The sequence below is a fragment of the Penicillium paradoxum genome (genome assembly GCF_028828445.1).
Source record: "Penicillium paradoxum strain IBT 22861 chromosome Unknown utg000007l_segment0_segment0, whole genome shotgun sequence".
Taxonomy (NCBI): Eukaryota; Fungi; Ascomycota; class Eurotiomycetes; order Eurotiales; family Aspergillaceae; genus Penicillium; species Penicillium paradoxum.
In genome coordinates this window covers 1249764-1270093 of record NW_026643185.1, presented here as the reverse complement: position 1 = coordinate 1270093, position 20330 = coordinate 1249764, and the positions used below count along the sequence as shown (strand labels likewise).

The 20330-nt window shown below is 49.9% G+C and overlaps 10 protein-coding genes across 10 annotated transcripts; 6 read left to right on the top strand and 4 right to left on the bottom strand.

Moving 5' to 3' along the window:
- Positions 1-2152: 2152 nt before the first annotated feature.
- Positions 2153-2332, top strand: N7457_008060 (uncharacterized protein; the record flags this gene model as incomplete). The annotated part of the gene is made up of 1 exon (XM_057179103.1): positions 2153-2332. The coding sequence occupies one exon, from the start codon at positions 2153-2155 to the stop codon at positions 2330-2332; it is 180 nt and encodes a 59-aa protein (XP_057027489.1).
- A 1267-nt stretch (positions 2333-3599) lies between these two features.
- Positions 3600-3940, bottom strand: N7457_008059 (uncharacterized protein; the record flags this gene model as incomplete). The annotated part of the gene is made up of 2 exons (XM_057179102.1): positions 3600-3713; positions 3845-3940. The coding sequence occupies 2 exons, from the start codon at positions 3938-3940 to the stop codon at positions 3600-3602; spliced, it is 210 nt and encodes a 69-aa protein (XP_057027488.1).
- A 1692-nt stretch (positions 3941-5632) lies between these two features.
- N7457_008058 (CHY zinc finger protein) lies at positions 5633-8377 on the top strand (the record flags this gene model as incomplete). Its single annotated transcript, XM_057179101.1, has 10 exons — positions 5633-5656; positions 5709-7251; positions 7312-7399; positions 7456-7568; positions 7624-7671; positions 7730-7764; positions 7817-7905; positions 7966-8001; positions 8065-8255; positions 8313-8377. 10 exons carry the CDS (start codon positions 5633-5635, stop codon positions 8375-8377), a joined length of 2232 nt encoding a protein of 743 aa, XP_057027487.1.
- A 422-nt stretch (positions 8378-8799) lies between these two features.
- Positions 8800-9407, top strand: N7457_008057 (uncharacterized protein; the record flags this gene model as incomplete). The annotated part of the gene is made up of 3 exons (XM_057179100.1): positions 8800-8857; positions 8908-9153; positions 9211-9407. The coding sequence occupies 3 exons, from the start codon at positions 8800-8802 to the stop codon at positions 9405-9407; spliced, it is 501 nt and encodes a 166-aa protein (XP_057027486.1).
- Positions 9408-9811: 404 nt separating this feature from the next.
- N7457_008056 (4-hydroxyphenylpyruvate dioxygenase family protein) lies at positions 9812-11201 on the bottom strand (the record flags this gene model as incomplete). The annotated part of the gene is made up of 4 exons (XM_057179099.1): positions 9812-9946; positions 10003-10360; positions 10424-10483; positions 10540-11201. 4 exons carry the CDS (start codon positions 11199-11201, stop codon positions 9812-9814), a joined length of 1215 nt encoding a protein of 404 aa, XP_057027485.1.
- Positions 11202-11639: 438 nt separating this feature from the next.
- Positions 11640-12431, top strand: hmgX (the record flags this gene model as incomplete). Its single annotated transcript, XM_057179098.1, has 1 exon — positions 11640-12431. The coding sequence occupies one exon, from the start codon at positions 11640-11642 to the stop codon at positions 12429-12431; it is 792 nt and encodes a 263-aa protein (XP_057027484.1).
- A 170-nt stretch (positions 12432-12601) lies between these two features.
- Positions 12602-14120, bottom strand: hmgA (putative homogentisate 1,2-dioxygenase (HmgA); the record flags this gene model as incomplete). Its single annotated transcript, XM_057179097.1, has 4 exons — positions 12602-12725; positions 12789-13436; positions 13493-14002; positions 14053-14120. The coding sequence occupies 4 exons, from the start codon at positions 14118-14120 to the stop codon at positions 12602-12604; spliced, it is 1350 nt and encodes a 449-aa protein (XP_057027483.1).
- A 303-nt stretch (positions 14121-14423) lies between these two features.
- Positions 14424-15712, top strand: fahA (fumarylacetoacetate hydrolase FahA; the record flags this gene model as incomplete). Its single annotated transcript, XM_057179096.1, has 2 exons — positions 14424-14939; positions 14972-15712. The coding sequence occupies 2 exons, from the start codon at positions 14424-14426 to the stop codon at positions 15710-15712; spliced, it is 1257 nt and encodes a 418-aa protein (XP_057027482.1).
- A 306-nt stretch (positions 15713-16018) lies between these two features.
- maiA (maleylacetoacetate isomerase MaiA) lies at positions 16019-16696 on the bottom strand (the record flags this gene model as incomplete). Its single annotated transcript, XM_057179095.1, has 1 exon — positions 16019-16696. One exon carries the CDS (start codon positions 16694-16696, stop codon positions 16019-16021), a length of 678 nt encoding a protein of 225 aa, XP_057027481.1.
- Positions 16697-17639: 943 nt separating this feature from the next.
- On the top strand, positions 17640-20238 carry N7457_008051 (uncharacterized protein; the record flags this gene model as incomplete). Its single annotated transcript, XM_057179094.1, has 2 exons — positions 17640-18526; positions 18582-20238. 2 exons carry the CDS (start codon positions 17640-17642, stop codon positions 20236-20238), a joined length of 2544 nt encoding a protein of 847 aa, XP_057027480.1.
- Between the last annotated feature and the right edge of the window lie 92 nt (positions 20239-20330).

Sequence of the window (20330 nt, the reverse complement as noted above, 5' to 3'; positions counted from 1 at the left end):
CGGAGTCCGATACTCGATCTGGGAAGATTGAGCTTGGAATTGGGTTCCGTTTGGCCTCATTATGACACTACATGAGTAATGGCGGTCTACATGGATTGATGCGTGTTTTCATCATGCCCTCCGCGGGTTGAAGGATGTGCAGGTCTTGAACAGGAAGGGGTTTCATCCTGATGTCATTTTTTGGTAGAATTGCGTTTTCATATGCCATCCCGAGGTCGGGGTTATGCTTATTGTGAAGGTCAGCCTTGACAGGTGAAGTCACCGAGTGTCGGGGCTTACTATGGGGTATCGGTCCACAGTCATGTGGTAGCCGCACATGACCAGCGCACATGATTCCGGGGGTGGAGTCTTGATGCCCGAGATCCTGATGCCCTTCTTCTATCTTTGACTTCCTCTCTCATCTTTGAATCTGGAGTGCTGGGAGTAGACAACCCGACCTGATATTCTGTGCAGGGCTAGGGTCTCCAGTTTCCCCCACTGTGTGCCTCAGCCAATGACGCAATGACGTATCCATCAACGGGCTCTCCAACTTGAATGTGGGGATGAAGACTTTTTCTCCTAAAACACCCGACGCCATATCCATTTTAGGAACGACTCCAGTCTTTCCGGCCATACCCGAGCGCGTGGGGGCTCCAATCACAAATCTTCAATGTTAGAAAACAAACATCCAAGGTCCAAAGGCAACTACTATGCATATAACAGACCTCATGTCAAACGGAAGACTCAACAAAGCTCAGACTAACAACCTGGAACTAATATATACAATCAAGATCCGATCACCTTGATATCGCAAGCTTTTTCCGAAATCTAATAACACTGAAACAGCTAAGGCGCCAAAAAAAGAGCCTCTTCTAGGTCCATCATGAAATTTCTATACATTGCGGACAAATCCAGCCTCTATCTCCAGAATCCACCTGCCCAGTTAGGGCTAACGTAGCCTCCTGTCCGGCCAGAAGAGTCTTTCTCGATCTCTCAACTTGAAGCCGACTACGAAGTGGACACTACAGTGGGTCACCCTCAACCCATGACCGAGCGTGATTTGCAGTTTATTTTTTTTTCCCACGCCTCACGCCTCACCGGTACTGAAATGTTTTTCATAACGCCCGTATCCCAGTGACAGCTCCAGCTCCGCATTTCCTATTCGGGACTCCGTCCGCCTTGTTTGTTATGTTATGGGTACCGAGTGAACCCCCCCACGGACCGCACTACGATCAAGGCGACGACAGGCGTGGTGCTTGGATGCAAGCCTAGTATGATTGTGGAACACACCCTTTTTAATTGCATGGTTGACGCCTAACTGGCTCATGATGGTTGTGTGAGCCCGACGTGCAATATATCGGCAAGCCGATGCTACGAGTATGCAGCCATGTCGTAATGGAAGCCGCGAGATGCGTGGGTAGCGTGCCCGTCAACTAGAAAAGAGGGGATGATCGCTTTGGAAGGATTGTGGCTGCTTGTACTCCGTATGCAGCGGTTGCTCAAGGCACCTTCGAGGTTGATGATCTTCACACGCAGGATGTCGTTGTTGATTGTATTTTGATCGTCCGCTATGAAATGATCGGCCAACCCGTGATCCATATTACCCCTGTCCAGGTCTCTTGAGCTCTAGAGCCGAGCTGATCTTTATTTTGATGCAGGGATGGTTCTTATACATAGTTGCCCGGCGCCATTGACTTGTCTCTCCAATCTAGGGAGCCAGACTCCGTGCTACCTGCCGTTTTTGATTATCAATACATACTACACTCTGATGAACACCTGCTCGAACGACTCCACATACTCTGCGACAATGCACGACATTGCATCCGTGTCCCGAGTCACAAGCCCTGTATATCATCCCGACTACTCCGTACAACAGTATATGAATATCCGGCTGGAAGCCGAATGCGAATGTGGCGTTCGGAATTGGTCCCTGCCCAATTGATACCCGGTCTCCTCTCCACCAAGAACAGAAACGCCTAGTGACACCGAGAATCTGAAAAAAGAACCCCAATTACACGCCCTGTGATTGGCCAATCCATTATTCTAGGCCCTGTAGTGGAGACCACATCACGTGAATAAGCTCCCCCTGGAGCTCTGTAGTCCGAAAACCCCGCAAGTTGCCAATATTGTCAGTTGGCGCTAGTCTGATGAAGATTTAAAGCACGACCCCATTATGAATGAACGGCTAACTACGCGTCAACATGCGTGGGAGATGAATATCTCTCGAATTGCCGATATGATGCTTGAACCCAAGCACTGCAAGCTATCACCCATGGTCACACGCGCCAACACCCACGGAAGACCGTGCGAGGTTCTGGAAGCCTTCTGGAAGGACGATCCGGTTGGCCGGTGAGTTTGAGGTCCGATTCGCGCTTTTCCTCTTTCGGTGTACCTTACCCGTACGGTATTGTATCCTTACGTACATTACGTACTTCCATACCACGGAACGCTCAGTACGGCGGAGCGGAACTCCCAGTACTCCATACCTCTCTTTACAATACGATTGCCCGAGGCTCCTCAATGTCTTTGTACTCCGTATTCGCCAACGCGCACGAGCTTAGCTTTTGCATGAGCGTGTTGCCGGATTCATAGATTCGGTGATGCGAGTCTAGATTCCATAGGCAGCCATGTGGAAATGATTCTCATCTCAAACGCGACTACGGAGTACTCCGTACGGAGTGTATATCTTGTGACTCCAGGCTTGAGCTGGAGAAAACCGGTGCTCTGTTAGCGCAGCCACTGACAGGGTTTTATGCACGGAGTACAACATAGGCCCACAGTGTCAGTGACCGATCGCCTCGCCAAAACCCGCTATGTCTTAGTCTCTGGCCACATTGGGCCATTTGTAGGGTTGCAACTATCGCCAATCATCTATAGTAGATGGAGGCAAACTGCTAGTCTCACGTGTTCTATTTCTCCTTGAATTAGGGGAACATTGTGCACGGTCTTGTTCCCAGCTCCACACACTATTTCGTGTTGGGGTCTTATTGTCTTATTGTCTTTACACATGTCCTGAATGTCGGGGTAAACACGGAGAACACTTTACATGCACGAATGGTCTGTGTCCTATGTCTCAATACTCCGTACTTCAGGGGACAATACATTTGTCAAGACTGCGAAAACCCCCACCAAAATAGCCGTTGCCTCTAGTGGATCGATGTTGCATCCCGGCTAAACGCGTACGCCGGAAGGCAGGGATGCAGTTCTAGAAATTGAACGGCGAACCCCTCATCTTCTCCGAGTGATGCAGACTGTGTTGGGTGGAGAAATCCTGCATTGAGCTTGTTGCCCTCGGGTCGTATTACTCGTGGTGGATGTATCTTTTTTTTCGTTCAAGTAATGGATTCGTTGGCGTTGGTCGCCTCTTTTTTTTCCCTTAGGGATATCCCCCGGCATGGGCGCAGGAGATAAGGCGCGCTCTGGATTTAATATCTGAACCCCTGTTAGTAGATCGGATTCCGGATTCCGGGTTTGCTTGGTGCTTTTGATGGGTTTGTCTTGTCGGCAGATGTTTGACGCTAGAAGTAATACATTTCTGTATTAGTGCTTACGGACCAGTGAAGCAATAGTCAGAAGGGTGTTGATCGCTGATAATCCCTGCTAGCTTTATGTCGGCCCGACTAACACTGCGGAACATCTTTCTGCTTGACGGAGTAAGGCATATTTGGTTGCGATAACTTCTGGTTGTTCTGATCATTGCGAGATGCGAGAGCTGCAAATTTCCCGAAGTTCACCTGGAAAATCGTTGTTTTTGAAGAATTGTGTACATGGTCATTGCCACAGCATCACGGGCAGTGCGCGATGGAGGCGACGTCAGATTTTGGATATAATGATCGTTCAAAGCCTTCAAATTACCATTGCATACCGGAAAAGCTTGAATAGGACGGCTTGCTCTGATTCTTCGGCCTTTGGGGAGGATGAAGAGAGTGAGCATGGCCGAGGGTCTCTGGGTTCGTTCCATGATGGCCTTCCAGCGGGTGATCGAGATATTTGCTTCAAAAAACGCTTGATGGCGCTAGATATCACCGAGGGACTAACTTTTGATTATTCCTCATTCCGAATTGCCCGAGGCTCGATCGATATATTGTACGACGTTGGCAGAATATTGATGTCCGCGGTTTCCGATGCCCAACAGAGCGTTGGATCACAGGAAGTACGGTTGTGACACAAACGATATACAACGGCGAGGAAGAGAGTGATTGACATGCTGCAAACGTATGGCTAATAGATTCACCCTTCTAGCCATGCCAGACAAATGGATCGTAGTAACATGTTCCGCGGGTAGTTCTAACGCCTGTTAATATCGTCTCGAGCTGTTCTGACCAATAATTACCTGGATAGTTATGATGGAATAGACAGAGACCATCTATTGCACCAATCAAGCTGTTCCATTAATCAAAAGATCAAGCTCAAATTGAAACAGAACAGGATGACTCGAAGTGACTGGGGCAAAGTGCTGTGTGAGTCAAATGAGATCATCGGTGCCGCCAAAGTCTTGGCGCTTCGTGAAGGCGTAAACAGCTGCCCTACAAGATATAACCTCCTGTACTCCGTATAGCTTCGTCTCTGAACACAACACCGCGAGTCGCACGTTGACATCACGTGTATCTCCTTGCCTCGGTGTTCTCAGAACTTGTCGATCCTCTTTTTTGCTGCTTTAGCGCCGTCACTTCTGATCGAATTCAGCCGGTCGCACATCTCGGCTTACTTGCTGTGCAGATCTGGTCCTGTCGATCTCTTCAAGGTCACCCGATCTCTGCGTTGGCAGCGCGCGTCACCATCCAGGACCCATCCCCAATTCTGCATCGTCTTTCGCAGAACGGCTCGAGGCTCAGTTTCAGCATGGAAAATAGGTCATTTGACGACAATGCGGGTCCAGGACCCCAGCTTCAAGGTAAGCCCGGATTCTATTATTGGCGTGCGAAAGCCATGGAGTCGGAGGCTTTATGTCCCAATCAATTCCATGAGATCTACTTGTGCGGATTCTCGGGGGCCTTCCAAACTTTCGTATTTTCAGCGCCCCTGTTACATGTCCATGCACTACAGGTTGCATCAGCCACAAAGCCTGTCATCCCCCATGTTATCTCCTGGTACGGAGTACTCCGTACTTGGTTGGCGTATACGGTCCCTATCTGGCTCGCAATACGCCTGGGTCGGACTCCGCGGGCCGTACCCTTTTTGATCACACGCTCATACTTTCGTTGAACAGGTACAGAGCTGCCGTCCTCCTTGACAACTGATGAGTTGTCAGTGGCCCGGTCGCATGGCGTTGCATCCACTGGCGAAACGAGTACTGCTCGCCAGTCATCGACCAGGCGGCAGAAATGTCGCTTTTTCAAAACCAAGAAAGGTGAGTCCGCGTTCTGAGTTCATGTTCGTAAGGGCTTCTGGCCTATTTGGTCTCTGCAATGATCGACGCGTCATTGAATACGGGACCAGTGTATCTCGGGTACCTCGAACAGGCTATTTGGGAAATATCTGTATACAGTACCTGCCGGGTTCACCAAAAGGGTTAATAATCCCGACGCTATGAGCAAAATTGCATGATATACGGAGTACCCGTGCCCTAATTCTTCGCGCCTGTATTACGTGTTTTTGGTTATCGCATAGATGACTGTGTGTCATTTTGGGCATATGCTAATATCATTAAAGGATGTCGACTTGGAGCAGCTTGTCCGTATGTGCATGATGCTTCGGCCATTGAGCCTAGGCAATCTTCATCGGAACAGCAGACACCCAAACCGGCTTCAGGCGATGAAACTTCAGATTCGGCACAAAAGATTGTCGCCGAGACTCATAAATTGAACATTAGTGGGAATCAATCGAAGCAGAGGTCCACTACTTCAGCCCCTGTTCAACCCCAACGACCAGTCTCTAAATTGGAGCAGTCAGATCCAAGAGAGTTCCAAATCAATCAATTGAGGCGGCGCTACCGCCCACAGGAAGTAAATGATAGTCGAGGTTCTACTTTGACGTTTGGGCTGGTACCTTCTGATCCAGACTTCCCATTTGAGCTTGAGAGGCTTCAATGTGTCCTCCATGTTCCTACTTCGTATCCCAAGGTGCGGCCCACACTTGCAATCACAAATTCTGAAATGGAAGCTGCATACCAAGCAAACGTGGTCCGAGGCTTTGATGAAATTGTCGATTTCACTTACCGCACCAATGGACGGGGAACCCTACTGGGATGGCTCAATAGTTTGGACAAAAGACTTGAACCATTGCTCACATCTCTGGATCGTGGACCAACGCTGAAGTTCTTTGCAAATGTCGGTGATGGCTCCGCAGCCAAAGAATCCACCAAGATTCCGGAAAAGGCCATTAGCCAGTTGAGCTCGGCTCAAGCTCCTATTCCAAGACCTATTGCATCTGCTAAGCCAGTCCAACCACGGGTTGTCGTACCCAGACACACAGCTGAAGCAAAGGCTACAGCTGAGAAGAGACGAGCTGCCGAAACAAAGCAGCTGGAAGCGCGTCTTGGCAGACTTCCAATGTTCCAAAAGTTACAAGATGGCAAGGCTTATGCCATTCCCATCCAGCCAATCAAAAAGGACCGTCTGCCTCGATCGCTCCAAGCACTCAAAACTGTGAAGTTAATTGTGCCACAGCTCTACCCTCTCGAGCACAGCTCAATTAAGCTGCAGGGAGTTGAAGGCCCAGAAGTGAAAGCCACGGAACTGGGATTCACTCAGTGGGTTGAACAAACTTCCCAGCTGAGCTTGGTGTCTCAGGTCAACTACCTGGCGAGCAACATTCATAAATTCGCTGAAACACCTTTACCAGAAGAGCAGGAGACTGCCGGGGTCGTGCCTCCTAGTGTTGAAGTGGACGAGTATGAGGTAGAAGAGGAGCCCGCGAATCCACCGGTTGCACCCTCAACCCAGGATGCTGATGACCGCCCACATCTTGTTGTCATCCCTCGGCCACCTGAATGGTCAGTTCCCGATTCCCACAGTGGTGCCGAGGGAACATCAGACGAGTCGAGCTACGATGAAGATGAGTATTCAGATTCAGAGGGTGACGAAGAAGGCGGCGCGCCCGTTCCGGCATCAGTGGATAACAACGCGCCTGGACGCGGCGTCGCGCTTTCATTCCCATTCCTGGAGCTCTACGGTATTGAGCTGCTTGAGCTCACATGTCTCAATATCACCGTCAAATGCGAAAGGTGTAAGGTGTCGGCCGACATTAAAAATGTGCCACAGGTCACCGATGAGAAGGGCATGATGCCAAAGATGGAGTCGTGCAAAAAGTGTGCTAACAATATGAGCGTTGGTGAGTTCACGGTCGATTAAATTCTCCTTGTGAGGTGTTTGCTGACATTTAATTCCTCAGCCTTCCGGAAACAGTTGATGCACTCTCATGCTAACCGTGCTGGCTACCTCGATCTGGACGGCTGTACAATCGGAGACATGCTTCTTAGGTTGGTTCTCTTTTTCGTTTCCTGGATTGGCCTTTTGTTGACCGAAACCTTCATAGTGACTTCATTCCAACATGTTCTGAGTGCTCGACTGCCCATCCGGCACCGGGTGTACCTGCAGTTCGAGGCGAGAGCGCCATGTCTATTTGTCGCCAATGTCATCGCAAGATGGGTGAGTTCTGATACAATCCTTTTATTGATTGACTGCTAAGATGTCCAAATTACAGTCTTCAAGATTCCTGAAGTCAAATTCCTTTTGGTGGGAAGTGCAGCATGTGAGTACCTTCATATTGAACTTTCAGGGGACTATTCACTCATTACTGTATTATCTAGTCACTGCTCGTGGAGCTCTGCCCCTCAAAAGAAAGGTTTGCTCAATCTACCAAACAATATCGTGGCAAAATCTAACCAATTTATTAGTCTCGGGAAGTCCTCGGAATTGTCGCTGGACAAGAGCTTCCACGCCGTGGTCGTTGCCAGCACTATTCCAAGAGCCAGCGCTGGTTCAGGTACGTGACACCTTCCAGATGCTGTCACCTCAACAAACAGGTTATACTGACCCCCTACAGATTCAGCTGCTGCTCAAAGGTGTTTCCTTGCGATAAGTATGACTCTCTCACACGGTCCTCTCTTCTCTTCGCTACATGAATGCTGATCGGTTTATCTAGATGCCACGATGCAGAGACTGATCACCCGAATGAACATGCGAACCGCATGATCTGTGGCTACTGTTCACGGGAGCAAATCTACAGACCTGAGAACTGCGGTATCTGCAAAGCGGTCCTCATCGGGAAGGCAGGTAGTGGGTTCTGGGAGGGCGGAAAGGGAACGAGAAATCGAGCTTTGATGAGCCGGAAAGGTATGTGCTATTACAGACTCCTTGGGTTGTAAATGTGGTCGGCTAATGAGACGCTAGATCCGAGGAAGTACAAGCGACGTGGAGGAAATGCTCCCACTTCGAGCTCCTCGAAGCGGAAGTAGATGACATGGAAACTTGAGTGGAGTTAACGAATACATATCTCAGAGCAGCACCTAAAGCATTATGAAATATATGTGAGGTTATTTTCCATACTATGTATAGCAGAACATGATTAGCCCTACGCTGTCAGCCAACTGAGCATGGATCAATGATCCCCCTTATGTTGTTGAGATCTATATTCACTCACCAAGGAATCACCTACTTAGGTATAAGTATGCTTTTTCGGTCTTTTGTTTGAAGAGAAGAATTCTTCGCTTTGCAATGATCGATGAATTCAACACCGATCTGGTTGTACTTGCTTCCTTTTATCTTGAGCATCGGACCTTCCAACTGAAGACACCTGCCATGTACAAAACAACCCAGAGACACGATATCAATCAAAACCTCATCTTTCACCAACTCCAAGAAACCACACTGATCCAAAATGCCTTCCATCATACCGCCTATTATCTTTGGAGCTACTTGCTTTTTGAGCCTTGCTAGTGAGTCTTGCTTCGGCCTTTCTCTGCCTTCATACTGATCCAGATTACAGTTATATTCTACATCGGCCCACTCAAGATGGCATCTCGCCTGATATCTAACCAGACCGCTCAGCCTGTCCGCGAATTATCCTATCCCCCGGAGAACGCAAACTGGATTGACCACCTTTTCTTCGTCTTGAGCAACCACGGCGTCGATGCAATGGTCGCTATTGGTGATGAGATCCTCTATGTCATTTTCGTTCATCATCTGATTAATCTTGCATTCTGGTTGGTTCGGCGTGAGATTCAAAGGTATAGTAGGCTTGCATGAGAGATGCCTGTGGCCTCATGACCGATGTTGAATGTTGATGCAGACGATCGTTGCGACATAGAGCCCACTGGCAGGCTTGAAGCTATCGAGTCGATTCGTTTCGACGATACGAGCAAAACGAGGCGGAATGGATGGCATGTGGGATTTGGGATACTGCATATGAGGAATAGACAGCGCGATGCAGGGTTTGGATTTGGGAAGGATATCGGGTATCTTTACTTGTGCTTCGGAGTTGGATAACTCGATCACCGAGGACAGATATTTGACGGCGGAGTATCAACAATGCGGTGCAGCTGTCGAGAACATTCGGAGGATCAGAGGGCAAGCAGGGCACGGAAAGAGTCTACTTCTAAAACAGGAAACCGATGGTAGAGTTGGGCAAAGGCTAGTGTCACATACCCTCCATACAACAGGGCAAACTGCCCCTTTTTAGGCGAGGTTCTATTGGGAGCTAAACCTGCAAAAATTGACCATTCCTGTGATTCCAAGTATCGACTCGAGTTACAATTTCCAATCATGGGACAGTTATAAAATTGTCATTGAAAGTCATCAAGTTCGCTAAATCCACGATGCAAATGCCCACATTGTAAGGGGCCCACCAAAAGAAGAAGCCCAAATCCCTCCTAGCCAGATGCCTTTTGACTTTAAATCAAGTTACCACGAAGCTCCTGCTCTCGCTCAATAGCCTCAAATAGTGACTTGAAGTTTCCAGCTCCGAAGCCCTCGAAGTTGTGGCGCTGGATAATCTCAATGAACACAGTTGGTCGATCCATCATGTGCTGTATGTTGAGTTAGTATATATTCACAAAATTCGCCATCCGTCGTTTTCACATACCTTGGTGAAGAGTTGCAGCAGATAGCCACCCTCATCGAAATCAATCAAAATATCCAAACTGCGAATGGTCTCGAAGCTCTCCTTCAGCACGAGGCCGGACTGCTTCAAGCGAGCTTGCATATCAATGTAATATGTTTCGGGGACCTTGATAAACTCAACACCACGGGCCTTGAGGTTGGTGATATCACGGATGATATCGTCGGTGTGGAGTGCAATGTGTTGCACACCGGCACCGTTATAGAAGTCCACGTATTCTTCGATCTGGGATTGCTTCTTGCCCTTTGCTGGTTCGTTGATGGGCATTTTGACAACCTCGTTGGGAGAAGCCATGACGATACTCTTCAAAGCAGAGAATTCACTGTAATATTCATGTTAGTGATGGTGTTCGAGGAAATGGAAAACACATGTTGATGACACTTACGTGCAGATTTGGCTGTCGTCGACAGACCAGAAACGGTGGAAGCCAAGTGCTTGCTCATAGCTACATAATCATGTCAGTTCAGAGAGTCAAATATGACAGTCCAGATCGTAACTCACTATTTGCAGATTTTATCCATCTCATCCCAGTCTTGGTTGCCGACACAGTGATCGATATTCTTGAGATGAACACCAGGCAAGAACTGCAAAATGGGATCTTCACTGCCAACCTCCGCACGATATCCAGGCATAAAAATTCCCTGATATTGGCTTCGCTCAATGAGCGTGTGGGTGGTTTCTCCGTAAGTCTGGATAGTAGCAGTCTTGACATGGCCGTCCTTATCCTCACGGATCTTAGGCTTAGAGACAGACTTGCCACCGTTCTTCACAGCGGCAAAGTAAACAGCATCGACATTGTCAACTTCGAAAGCCACATCCTTCACTGCGTCACCGTGCTTCTCGAGATGCTCGTGAATCTCCTTCAGCTCGGCCTGCTCTTCGGGATCGAAACGATCGATCTGACTGAGAGATCGCAGTGGGGAGGTCAGAATGAATGTGATATCCCCGTTGCGGATGACATGAGAGCAGATATTACGGCTGCCAGTCTCAAGGCCCTTGTAGGCAATACGCTTGAAGCCCATGCGAGTGATGTAGTAGCTTGCAGCTTGCTTGGCATTGCCAACGTACCAGTGAACATGGTCGTAGCCCCGGTAGCTGGCTACTGAAGATGTACCACTCGCCGCTGAGGGTGGAGGAGTATTGGAAATAGCTGAAGGGGCCATTCTGCTGGATTTCGTATGTATGTGTTGATGGGTTTGGTGTTTCAAAGATCAAAGATGGATGTAGAAGGTGAGAAACGGGGTCAGCTTAGTAGTTTTGTACCACCCCAATTCACGTTACCCTGGCCTTTTAAATTGTATGTAAAGTGCCTCCGGTAACCGTGACTTCATTTTCGCGGATGTAATCGCTCGTCTATTTTGGTTATTGACACCTTGACGCCACGGCGTAGCTCCCAAGCGGCCGGCTACGCCAGGAGATCGAAATATCCGGAGATATCCGACCCGCTGTGATCGTCAAAATACCCGCGCGAGATCTGCTTCTGAGCTTCTCGAATTCAGATCTCACGCTTATTTTGGTCTCTCTCATTGAGATAATATTTATCCCGTTCTGAGTTGGCTCACACTCCCAAACTCTCACCTCAACAACGACTAAATCTCAATATGACATCGATCACAAGTGCCCGCCCATCATTAACATCTAATGATTCGGCTGTGCTACAAGCTCTATTCGATGCTGAATCCTCTCCCTCATCTGGAATTACCATCGACCCCTCACTCGCCTCATGGCCATCATCTCTGAACATATCCGAGGCAGATCTGGTATCCCTCAAACAACGCGAAACAGACATCATCCGCGAATTGCAACCAGATAAATCACCAAATGAAGAGATACTCAAGTCAGCACTGAACAACTTCGACATCCTCCTCAGTGAACATCCAACATACCCCTCCGCATATACAAACCGAGCACAGACACTCCGCCTGCTAGTCGATCTGATCTACAACAAAGAAGCGGATAATGCTCCAAGTACCGACACCGAACTAGCCGATGCTGCCCTCTTCGCCCCCCAAACCTCCCAGCTTTGCTCCCGCATTTTCTCAGACCTCGGCCAAGCTATCACGCTGGCTACACCCGCCTCTCCTGCTGATCCAGTATCAACAAGCCAAGCACGGCTATTAGCCGATGCGCACACGCATCGGGGGTATTTGCTTCTCAAAGCGGCTCGCGTAAAGAAGGGGCTTGGCAATGATGACGAGGCGGGCCCAGAGCGTTTGCGGAGTCTTTCCGCTGATCAGCTCGAGGAGATGGCTAGTCGGGATTTCTTTTTTGGGGGTCGCTACGGAAATAAGGTCGCGCAGCAGCTTGCTGTACAGACGAATCCTTACGCGAAGATGTGTGGGGCTATTGTGAAGGAGGCTATGAAGAAGGAGCTTGAGGGGTCGAGATCATAAATTATTAGAGAATTGAATTTATGAGCTTTGCATTTTGAATTCTTTAAGAACGCATAAAGCGGATTGTGAAAACTTGTTGAATTCCGGTATCTTCCTAGGACGTAGTAACTAATTGATAATGGGTAGAGCATATATTTCTTTTCATGCTTGCAGTGCTTCAGCCCTGCCTTTTAAGCCTTCTTGTTGGGGTTGACAAAGTGTCGCTGCAGAGGCGTCCAGCTGTGCTCATTATATTCGGGCTGGACCTTTTGGCACTGCTTAAGACCCCATTCGGAGACACCAACCATGAGAGTACTAAGATATTGTTAGCAGATGTAAGAAGACAGATTTGGTGACAAGCATGGATATTAAACTCACCTCTCAAACATGAAAGCCATACTTCCATCTCCGACCTTCTGGGGCTTCAACTCGGCATTGCTAGCGCCCTCAAATGCACCCGAGTCAGGGCCATGGGCACTCATGACATTGTGCAAACTAGCACCCGCGGGCTTGAAACCACCGCCAACCTTTGCGTCGTAGTCACCGCTGATCAAACCCATAAATTCAGACATGGTGTTGCGGTGGTACCAAGGTGGACGGAAAGTGTTCTCTGCCACAAGCCAGCGAGGAGGGAAGATAACGAAATCAGCGATGGCGGTACCAGCGTGGTCCGATGGGCCAGTCAGAACAGTAAAGATAGAGGGGTCAGGGTGATCGAATGAGATCGAACCAATAGTGTTGAATCGGCCTAGATCGTACTTAAAGGGATAGTAGTTGCCGTGCCAGGCGACGACGTCGAAGGGAGTGTGGTTCTGTCGGGCGGAGAAGAGCGTGTTATTGAACTTGGTGTACAGCTTATATTCGCTTTCTTCTTCATCGTCGAAGGCGGCGACTGGGGACTGGAAATCGCGGGGATTGGCCAGGCAGTTGGATCCAATGGGGCCCAGCTGGGGGAGCTCGTAATGGCCCTGGTATAGTTCACAAATGTAGCCTCGGACAGGTCCGTCGGGGAGGGTCACTCGGTATCTGATGGGAGGAATTAGTAATTGAATATTGAATTTTTGTTGATGAAACAAACTCACCTCACACCGCGGGGGATGACACAGATCTCATTTGGGCGCAGAATAATGCGACCGAGCTCTGTCTGGATGTCCAGCACACCGTGCTGGGGCACAATCAGGAAGTCGCCATCCGAAGAGTAGAAGGCCTCCTTGCCCATATCCTTGCCGGCGGCATAGAGCAAAATTCCGAGACCTTGCTTCAGGGTGGGGTCTCCAGAGCCTGCGATCAAGTGCAATCCATGGACCCAGTCGACTTGCTCATCGAGGTCGAATGGGTTCCAGCGGAGCTGGTTGGGAATGTGGTGAAGCTTGCTGGCCTCGGTCGTCATCTTGGTGTGGTAGGAGCCGACATCTTCCTCAACGAAGTTCTCGTGAGCTGCTGCGGGCAGGATCCGGTATACCCAGGTCTGCTTGTTTTCATGGCGAGGGGCAGTGAATGCGGTACCCGAGAGCTTCTCGGTATAGAGCCCATGGGGAGCCTTCTGTGGGGAATTCTGGCCGATGGGCAGAGCTCCCTCGACGGCTTCGGTTCTGGTTTACTTATCAATTGGGGTTCCATTTCAATCCTATGGAATACATACTCCTGGTGCGAGTCGAAGCCGGTCTGGTACTTGTAGGGATCAGGGTGGGCGAAGTTAGTGACAGGCATGATGACGGATGTGTTGTGATGCTGTTGGAAGCCCCGCTATGTTTGCAACGAATTCAAATCAGGCCCTTAGCTGCGAGCTATGTATGTTGCAAAGAACCGAATCGAGTGTCGTCCCATTTCATAGGATTCCGCGGGGATGTGAATTCCCGCGATTATCCTTTGTTTCCGCGTCGGCTGGATGCGGGGGAGTGCGGCGCTGTTCCGCTCTCCATCGCGGGGCTGAACATTTTCCAGGTACATGTAGTTCAGGAGTTCACGGGGGTTGATTTTGTTTCTTCTTCAAATCTCCTCAATTCATTCATCATGGCTTCGTGGTTCCAGATTCCCAAGACCTCGCCCTTTTCGTTGGCCAACATCCCGTTCGGCATCATCTCAACGGAATCCGCATCAAAAGTGCCTGCCATTGCCATCGGTGATCATGCTTTGAACCTGAGCACATTTGCTTCTTGTGGAGGTTTCTCACACCTGCCCGCTATTCAGCAGCACTTGGCGGTTTTCAAGCAGCCAACTTTGAATGACTTCGCTGCACTTGGTCGCCCTGTGCACCGTGAAGTGCGCGAATACATCCAGAACATCTTCCGCGCCGACACAAAATTCCCCCAAATTCTCAAGGATAATGCTGCCCTCCGGGAGGCAGCCCTACTGCCCCTCTCCCAAGTCACAAACCATGTCCCCATGCAGATTGGTGATTACACCGATTTCTACGCCGGCATGAACCATGCATACAACATTGGAGTCCTCTTCCGTGGCCCCGACAACGCTCTTCAGCCTAACTATAAGCACCTGCCCGTGGCCTATCACGGTCGTGCATCCTCAGTCGTAGCTTCAGGCACCCCCTCCACCGCCCCCAGGGACAGATCCTGGCAAATCCTACCGTCGACCCCAAGGTGCCTACTTTCTCCCCCTGCAAGAAGCTCGACATCGAGCTGGAGCTTGCTTGCTTCATCAGCAAGCCCAATGACCTCGGCAAGCCCGTCTCCGTTGACGAGGCCGAGGACCACATTTTCGGTCTCGTTCTCATGAACGATTGGTCCGCCCGTGATATCCAGGCCTGGGAGTACATCCCTCTCGGCCCCTTCAATGCAAAGAACTTCGGTACCACCATCACCCCCTGGGTGGTCCTGATTGATGCTCTGGAGCCTTTCCGTGCCCCCGGTCTCGAGCCCGCCAACCGCGAGTCTCTGCTCCCCTACCTGCGCGAGAAGCGCGCCGACGGTGCCTACGAGATCCCTCTCGATGTCGAGGTCACCAACGCTGGTGGCCAGCCCACTATTATCTCCAAAAGCAACGCTCGCAACCTCCTCTACTCCTTCCCTCAGATGGTTGCCCACCACACTATCACAGGCTGCAACTTGCGCACTGGTGATTTGCTGGGATCGGGTACGATCTCTGGCACCGACCCCAAGTCAGTGGGTAGTTTCTTGGAGCAGACTAACGGCAAGAACCCCTTGAAGTTGGCTGATGGCTCCGAGCGTATGTTCCTTGAGGATGGTGATACTGTTATTCTGCGCGGTATGGCTGGCACAGAGGGCAACTATGTCGGCTTCGGCGACTGCGTTGGCACCATCCTGCCCCCTGTCTCGCTGCAGTAGATTAATGAAATTTAATAAAATAAATGCGCGATGTCTGCGACGCTACAATTTTCCGTTTTGTATCTTCTGTATTCACTAGAGAGCTTGCTATAGCCTGCATAAACTAGTCCCATACAGCAACACTGAACGAATCTTGGTATTCAAGATGTAGACTTATGGAATTCGTGTTGGTTATATAGGGGAGTCGCTACCAAGCGGCGTCATACCACTGCCCTTCCATGGTTCTTCTACTGAGTCTTAACGGGATGGGGAATCTTTCATGAACATTCGTCGTGGGTATTGAATCTACTCCTTATAGTTTTTCAATTACTCCTTCACGCGAAACTCCTCAGGAGTATCATCCTGGGCCCTCCAGTGACCCTTCTTAACAGCCTCCTCCAGCTCCAGATTCTTCACAATCGCATTCGTAACTGGGAATTGCTCCAAGTCAACATCGAATCGTTGAGCGCCCCACGCAGCAGGAATCAAGCAGATATCCGCAATTGTAATAGAATCCCCGACGCTAAACTTCCCCGCAGTCCCCTTCACAAGAGCCTCATAAGCCCTGAATCCATCCTCCATCAAATCCTTCGACCAGACAGCACGGTCCACACCCAGAGGTCCAACTCGCTTCAAGATCCTGAGGTTCGTGACAGGCTGGATATCGCATGAGATAATGTCTGACAGCGTGCGCACGATGGCGCGGGTCTCTGGGTCCGAAGCCGGGGGTAGCAGAGCAGGTCCCTTCTCTGGGAATGCTTCTGCGAGGTATTCGAGGGCAGCCAGAGACTGTGTGATGGTGACAGACTTTGATTCGCGCTGGATTACAAGAGCTGGGACTGTGCCTGATGGATTGATGGCCAAGTGAGCTGGTGTGGATTGCTCGCCCTTCAGGAGGTTCACGTGCACTGATTTGAAGGGGATTTCCTTCAGATGCAGGGCTATCCGCAGTCGGGCGGAGCAGGAGGAGCGGAAATAGGTGTAGAGAGTTACTGCGTCGGCCATTGTGGTTTTCGGTATATTGTATCCGATCTATGCGATATTCAACGGGTAAAGAACGAGGGTGCAACAGACATACTAGACTCCCCTGAGAGATGTTGCGCTTATGAACTGCTTATAAACCACACTGTGTCTGGATTTACTATGATAAATTAGAATGATAAATTAGTATATGCCGGATCTTGTGTACCCCTCAGCCTTGGGAGTGTAGGATGGGCCTTGGCGGGTTTACAGTGTGCTGGTGCGGAATGCGTTCCGACATCTCGAAGCCGAGTGCAAGCGCTGTGCCTTTCCGCCTCGGGGGTTTATATGTTTATATTAACAATCTCACTGCCGTTTCTTCCGAGGTGCTTGCTCTTATTGGCTGGATAGTTATGGCCAGTAATTTGTTGTTGTACTGTGATGCCCAGGTCGTTACACGCACTCCATCCAGCTTATATACATTGCCATGTTTACCGGGCAAATATGTGATACCTACCTGATGTCTGCTACGTACATGTACATACTTTTGACTTCCCATAGTGTATAGCTGTACCTTGTGTTAAGCCCCTGCAGGGTTGCAGGTACCGTTAATTCTCTGCGTGTGATATGGCATATTGGCCCTTTTCCAATTGGTCATTGGTTGCTATTTATGCAGGGGTCTGTAAACATCCCCAGTAGGTCGGTGGACTCAGGTAACTTCTATGTCTAGATAAAAGAGAACCAGTAAGGTAGACTAAGGTGGACAAATAAAAAACAATCCCGATATTCATTTTAAATCTATTCCAATTCTCCATAACTATACGGAAGTACATTGGTGAAGGTGCGGTGCTGACGGGGGACACAACTTGGGGCGGGTAGCGCCGGGTAGTTTTCCATCGTCGTCCTCCTTCTCCAGGGTGTTATCCACCGCTTCACGAAATACCCACAGCATCCACTTCAGCGCTACCTAGTTCGCCCAGGAACGGTTATGGATGGTGTCAGGCCATCTCGGCCGGACAAGCCGTATCAACGCACATACAAGGCATGCATTCCTTGTCGGCAACGGAAGGCAAAATGCGACCTAGGGACCGGTCCAGACGGTCTGCCGATCGGCCCACCATGTGCGCGCTGTCGCAGAGAACTAAGGGAATGTGTTTTCCCCGAGAAACGGGCCTGGGAAAGATCCCGCAAGCGAGGTGCGCTAAAATTACAATGCTTCGAGATCGTCTGTCTAAATGGTCAAGTTTTAGCGCGATCACCTGAGAGCTATGAGCCGGGTGTATCACCTCGGCATATCAGGCTGTCAATGGGGACTTCACCTGACGGCGCGGCTGTCGCACAAGGACAGAACCAGCAGCCGCATCATGCAGGCGAAATAAGCCGCTCTGTACCCGAGCCCAATTACCAGCAGCCCAACTTTCAGTCATCATGGCCATATCAACAGGATCGACGGGGGTCTCATCGGGACTCTTACGATCATTCGTCTGTAGGACCTCCACAATCTGATCAATCTCCCTCTCATGGGTCTGAAAACAATACGCACCGCTCAGGCCCCACACTCGCGACTTCTATGATGCGCACTGTAGTTGCAAGTGGCAATGATGCACTCAATATTCTCTTCGAGGCAGCAACTGCCCAGGAAGGTAACCATGCTGATACTAGTTCTGAACCGATACCAGGGCCTCCATCGGCAGGCCCGAGTCCTTATGATCAGACACCCAGAAATTACGATGCCGCGTTTGAGCCGGTGGCACGGGTGATACATCCTGTACAGCTATCCGCCGTGACTCAAGATACTTTGAATGTCTGGGAGGCTTGTCGGTTTGTGAAGATGGGTTGGTTTACTGCCAGAGAGGCCGTCACTTTTATTGATCTGTGTGTTGCCTGATATGTCCAATACCCCTGGCAAATAAGCACTGACTGGAACTAGATTCTTTAAGAATATGTCCTGTTTATCTCCAATTCTGACAGATTTCTATGCCAACCACCGATATCATTACTGGTTGATTACTCGAGAACCAGTCCTGTGCTGCACCATCCTCATGATCTCGTCTCGATATCACGTTCTTCCTGGAGCGGGAGGAGAATCAAGAAATTTCTTTATCCACCATCGACTCTGGCAACATTGCCAGCAATTAACGATGAGACTGATATTTGGTCAAGAAAAATCTACTAAATCTAAAGTGCGGAGCCTTGGTACGGTGGAAGCACTTCTGTTAATGTCAGAATGGCATCCTCGCTCCCTGCATTTCCCGCCTGAGACGGATGGATGGGATGATGATTTGATCCCAACAGCCCCCAGCACGCATGAATATGGTGAGTCCAGCTCCGCGCACGGCAATCGCTGGGTGGACGATATGATTGAGCCAGCACGCCGATCTGACCAGATGTCTTGGATGCTGCTTGGGTGTGCACTCTCCCTTGCACACGAGCTTGGCATCTTTGAGACAGAAGAAAGTAGCTCGCCAGTCGAAGAAACAGAATGGAGAGATCAAATGTCACTTCGTTGGCAACGCGTCCAACGTTTGCTATATGTGTATATCAATCAATTAGCCTGGCGGATCGGATGCATGTCACCAATCCCCCAGTCATTAAACCACGCTATTCTTGGCGGACGAAAGCCACCAGGACTAAGCCAACCGGGTGGCACGTGGTTGACTTTCATGGATTCATGGATCGAGCTGACCAAGCTAGCCAAATCTGTCACTGATATGTTCTTCCCTTCGCCTGCATTTGCACGCCAGCAACTGCACAGCGGCCGATATGTTGGCCTTCTTGAACACTTCCGACCTCTACTCAACCAATGGAAAGACAAGTATCTACAGCCCCAGGTGCTGGATCAAGCATTTTACAACGATCTCTTCATCGAATACAATTTCGTCCGCGTTTACACCCATTCGGTGGGAATGCAAGCTGTAGTGGAGCGTGCCGTCGCAGAGAACGATCCCAACAACTTTGACGGAGTGCGACCTATGACCATCGACCCGACAGACTACGAATACATTCAAGAGGTCATCGATGGATGTAGCCAGATCCTGCAGAAAGTAACCCATCTAGCCGAAGCGGGGGCATTGCGCTTCACGCCAGTTCGAATTGTCCTTCGCATCACCAGCGCCTCGATCTTTTTGATGAAAGCGTTGAGCCTGGGGACTCGGCAAGCAAAGCTCCAAGAATCACTCGACGTACTCGAAAGGAGCATCAAAGCACTCAAATCAAATGCTTTGGACGATGTGCATCTGAGTACTCGCTATGCGACACTACTAGAAATGCACGTTTCGCGCTTGCGCCATAATCTAATAGCATCCTCGAGGGCTGCGAAAAATAGCCAAGTTGCTACACGAAGATCATCTATGGGACCCCCTCCTTGGCCGGACGCTGGCGATCGGTCAAATCCCCCGAGCGCTCAGGCATCGCAGGATGTGACGCCAGACCTGGGATTCATTCCCTCCTTGAACGACATTGGCGCAGATGACTGGCTTTCCCTGCCGTTCGATCCCTCAATGGCACCATTTGGCATGACCCATGGATGTCAATTTCCAATGTATGAGGGTGGAGCATTGGATTTTATTTGGAATCTGCCATCGTGATGGGGTCCATCCTGTATACATAAGTTAGCTCATACATACCCAGGTAGTAGCACGGTCGCAATAGTAATACGACGGGGTACCCCGAAGGGCAA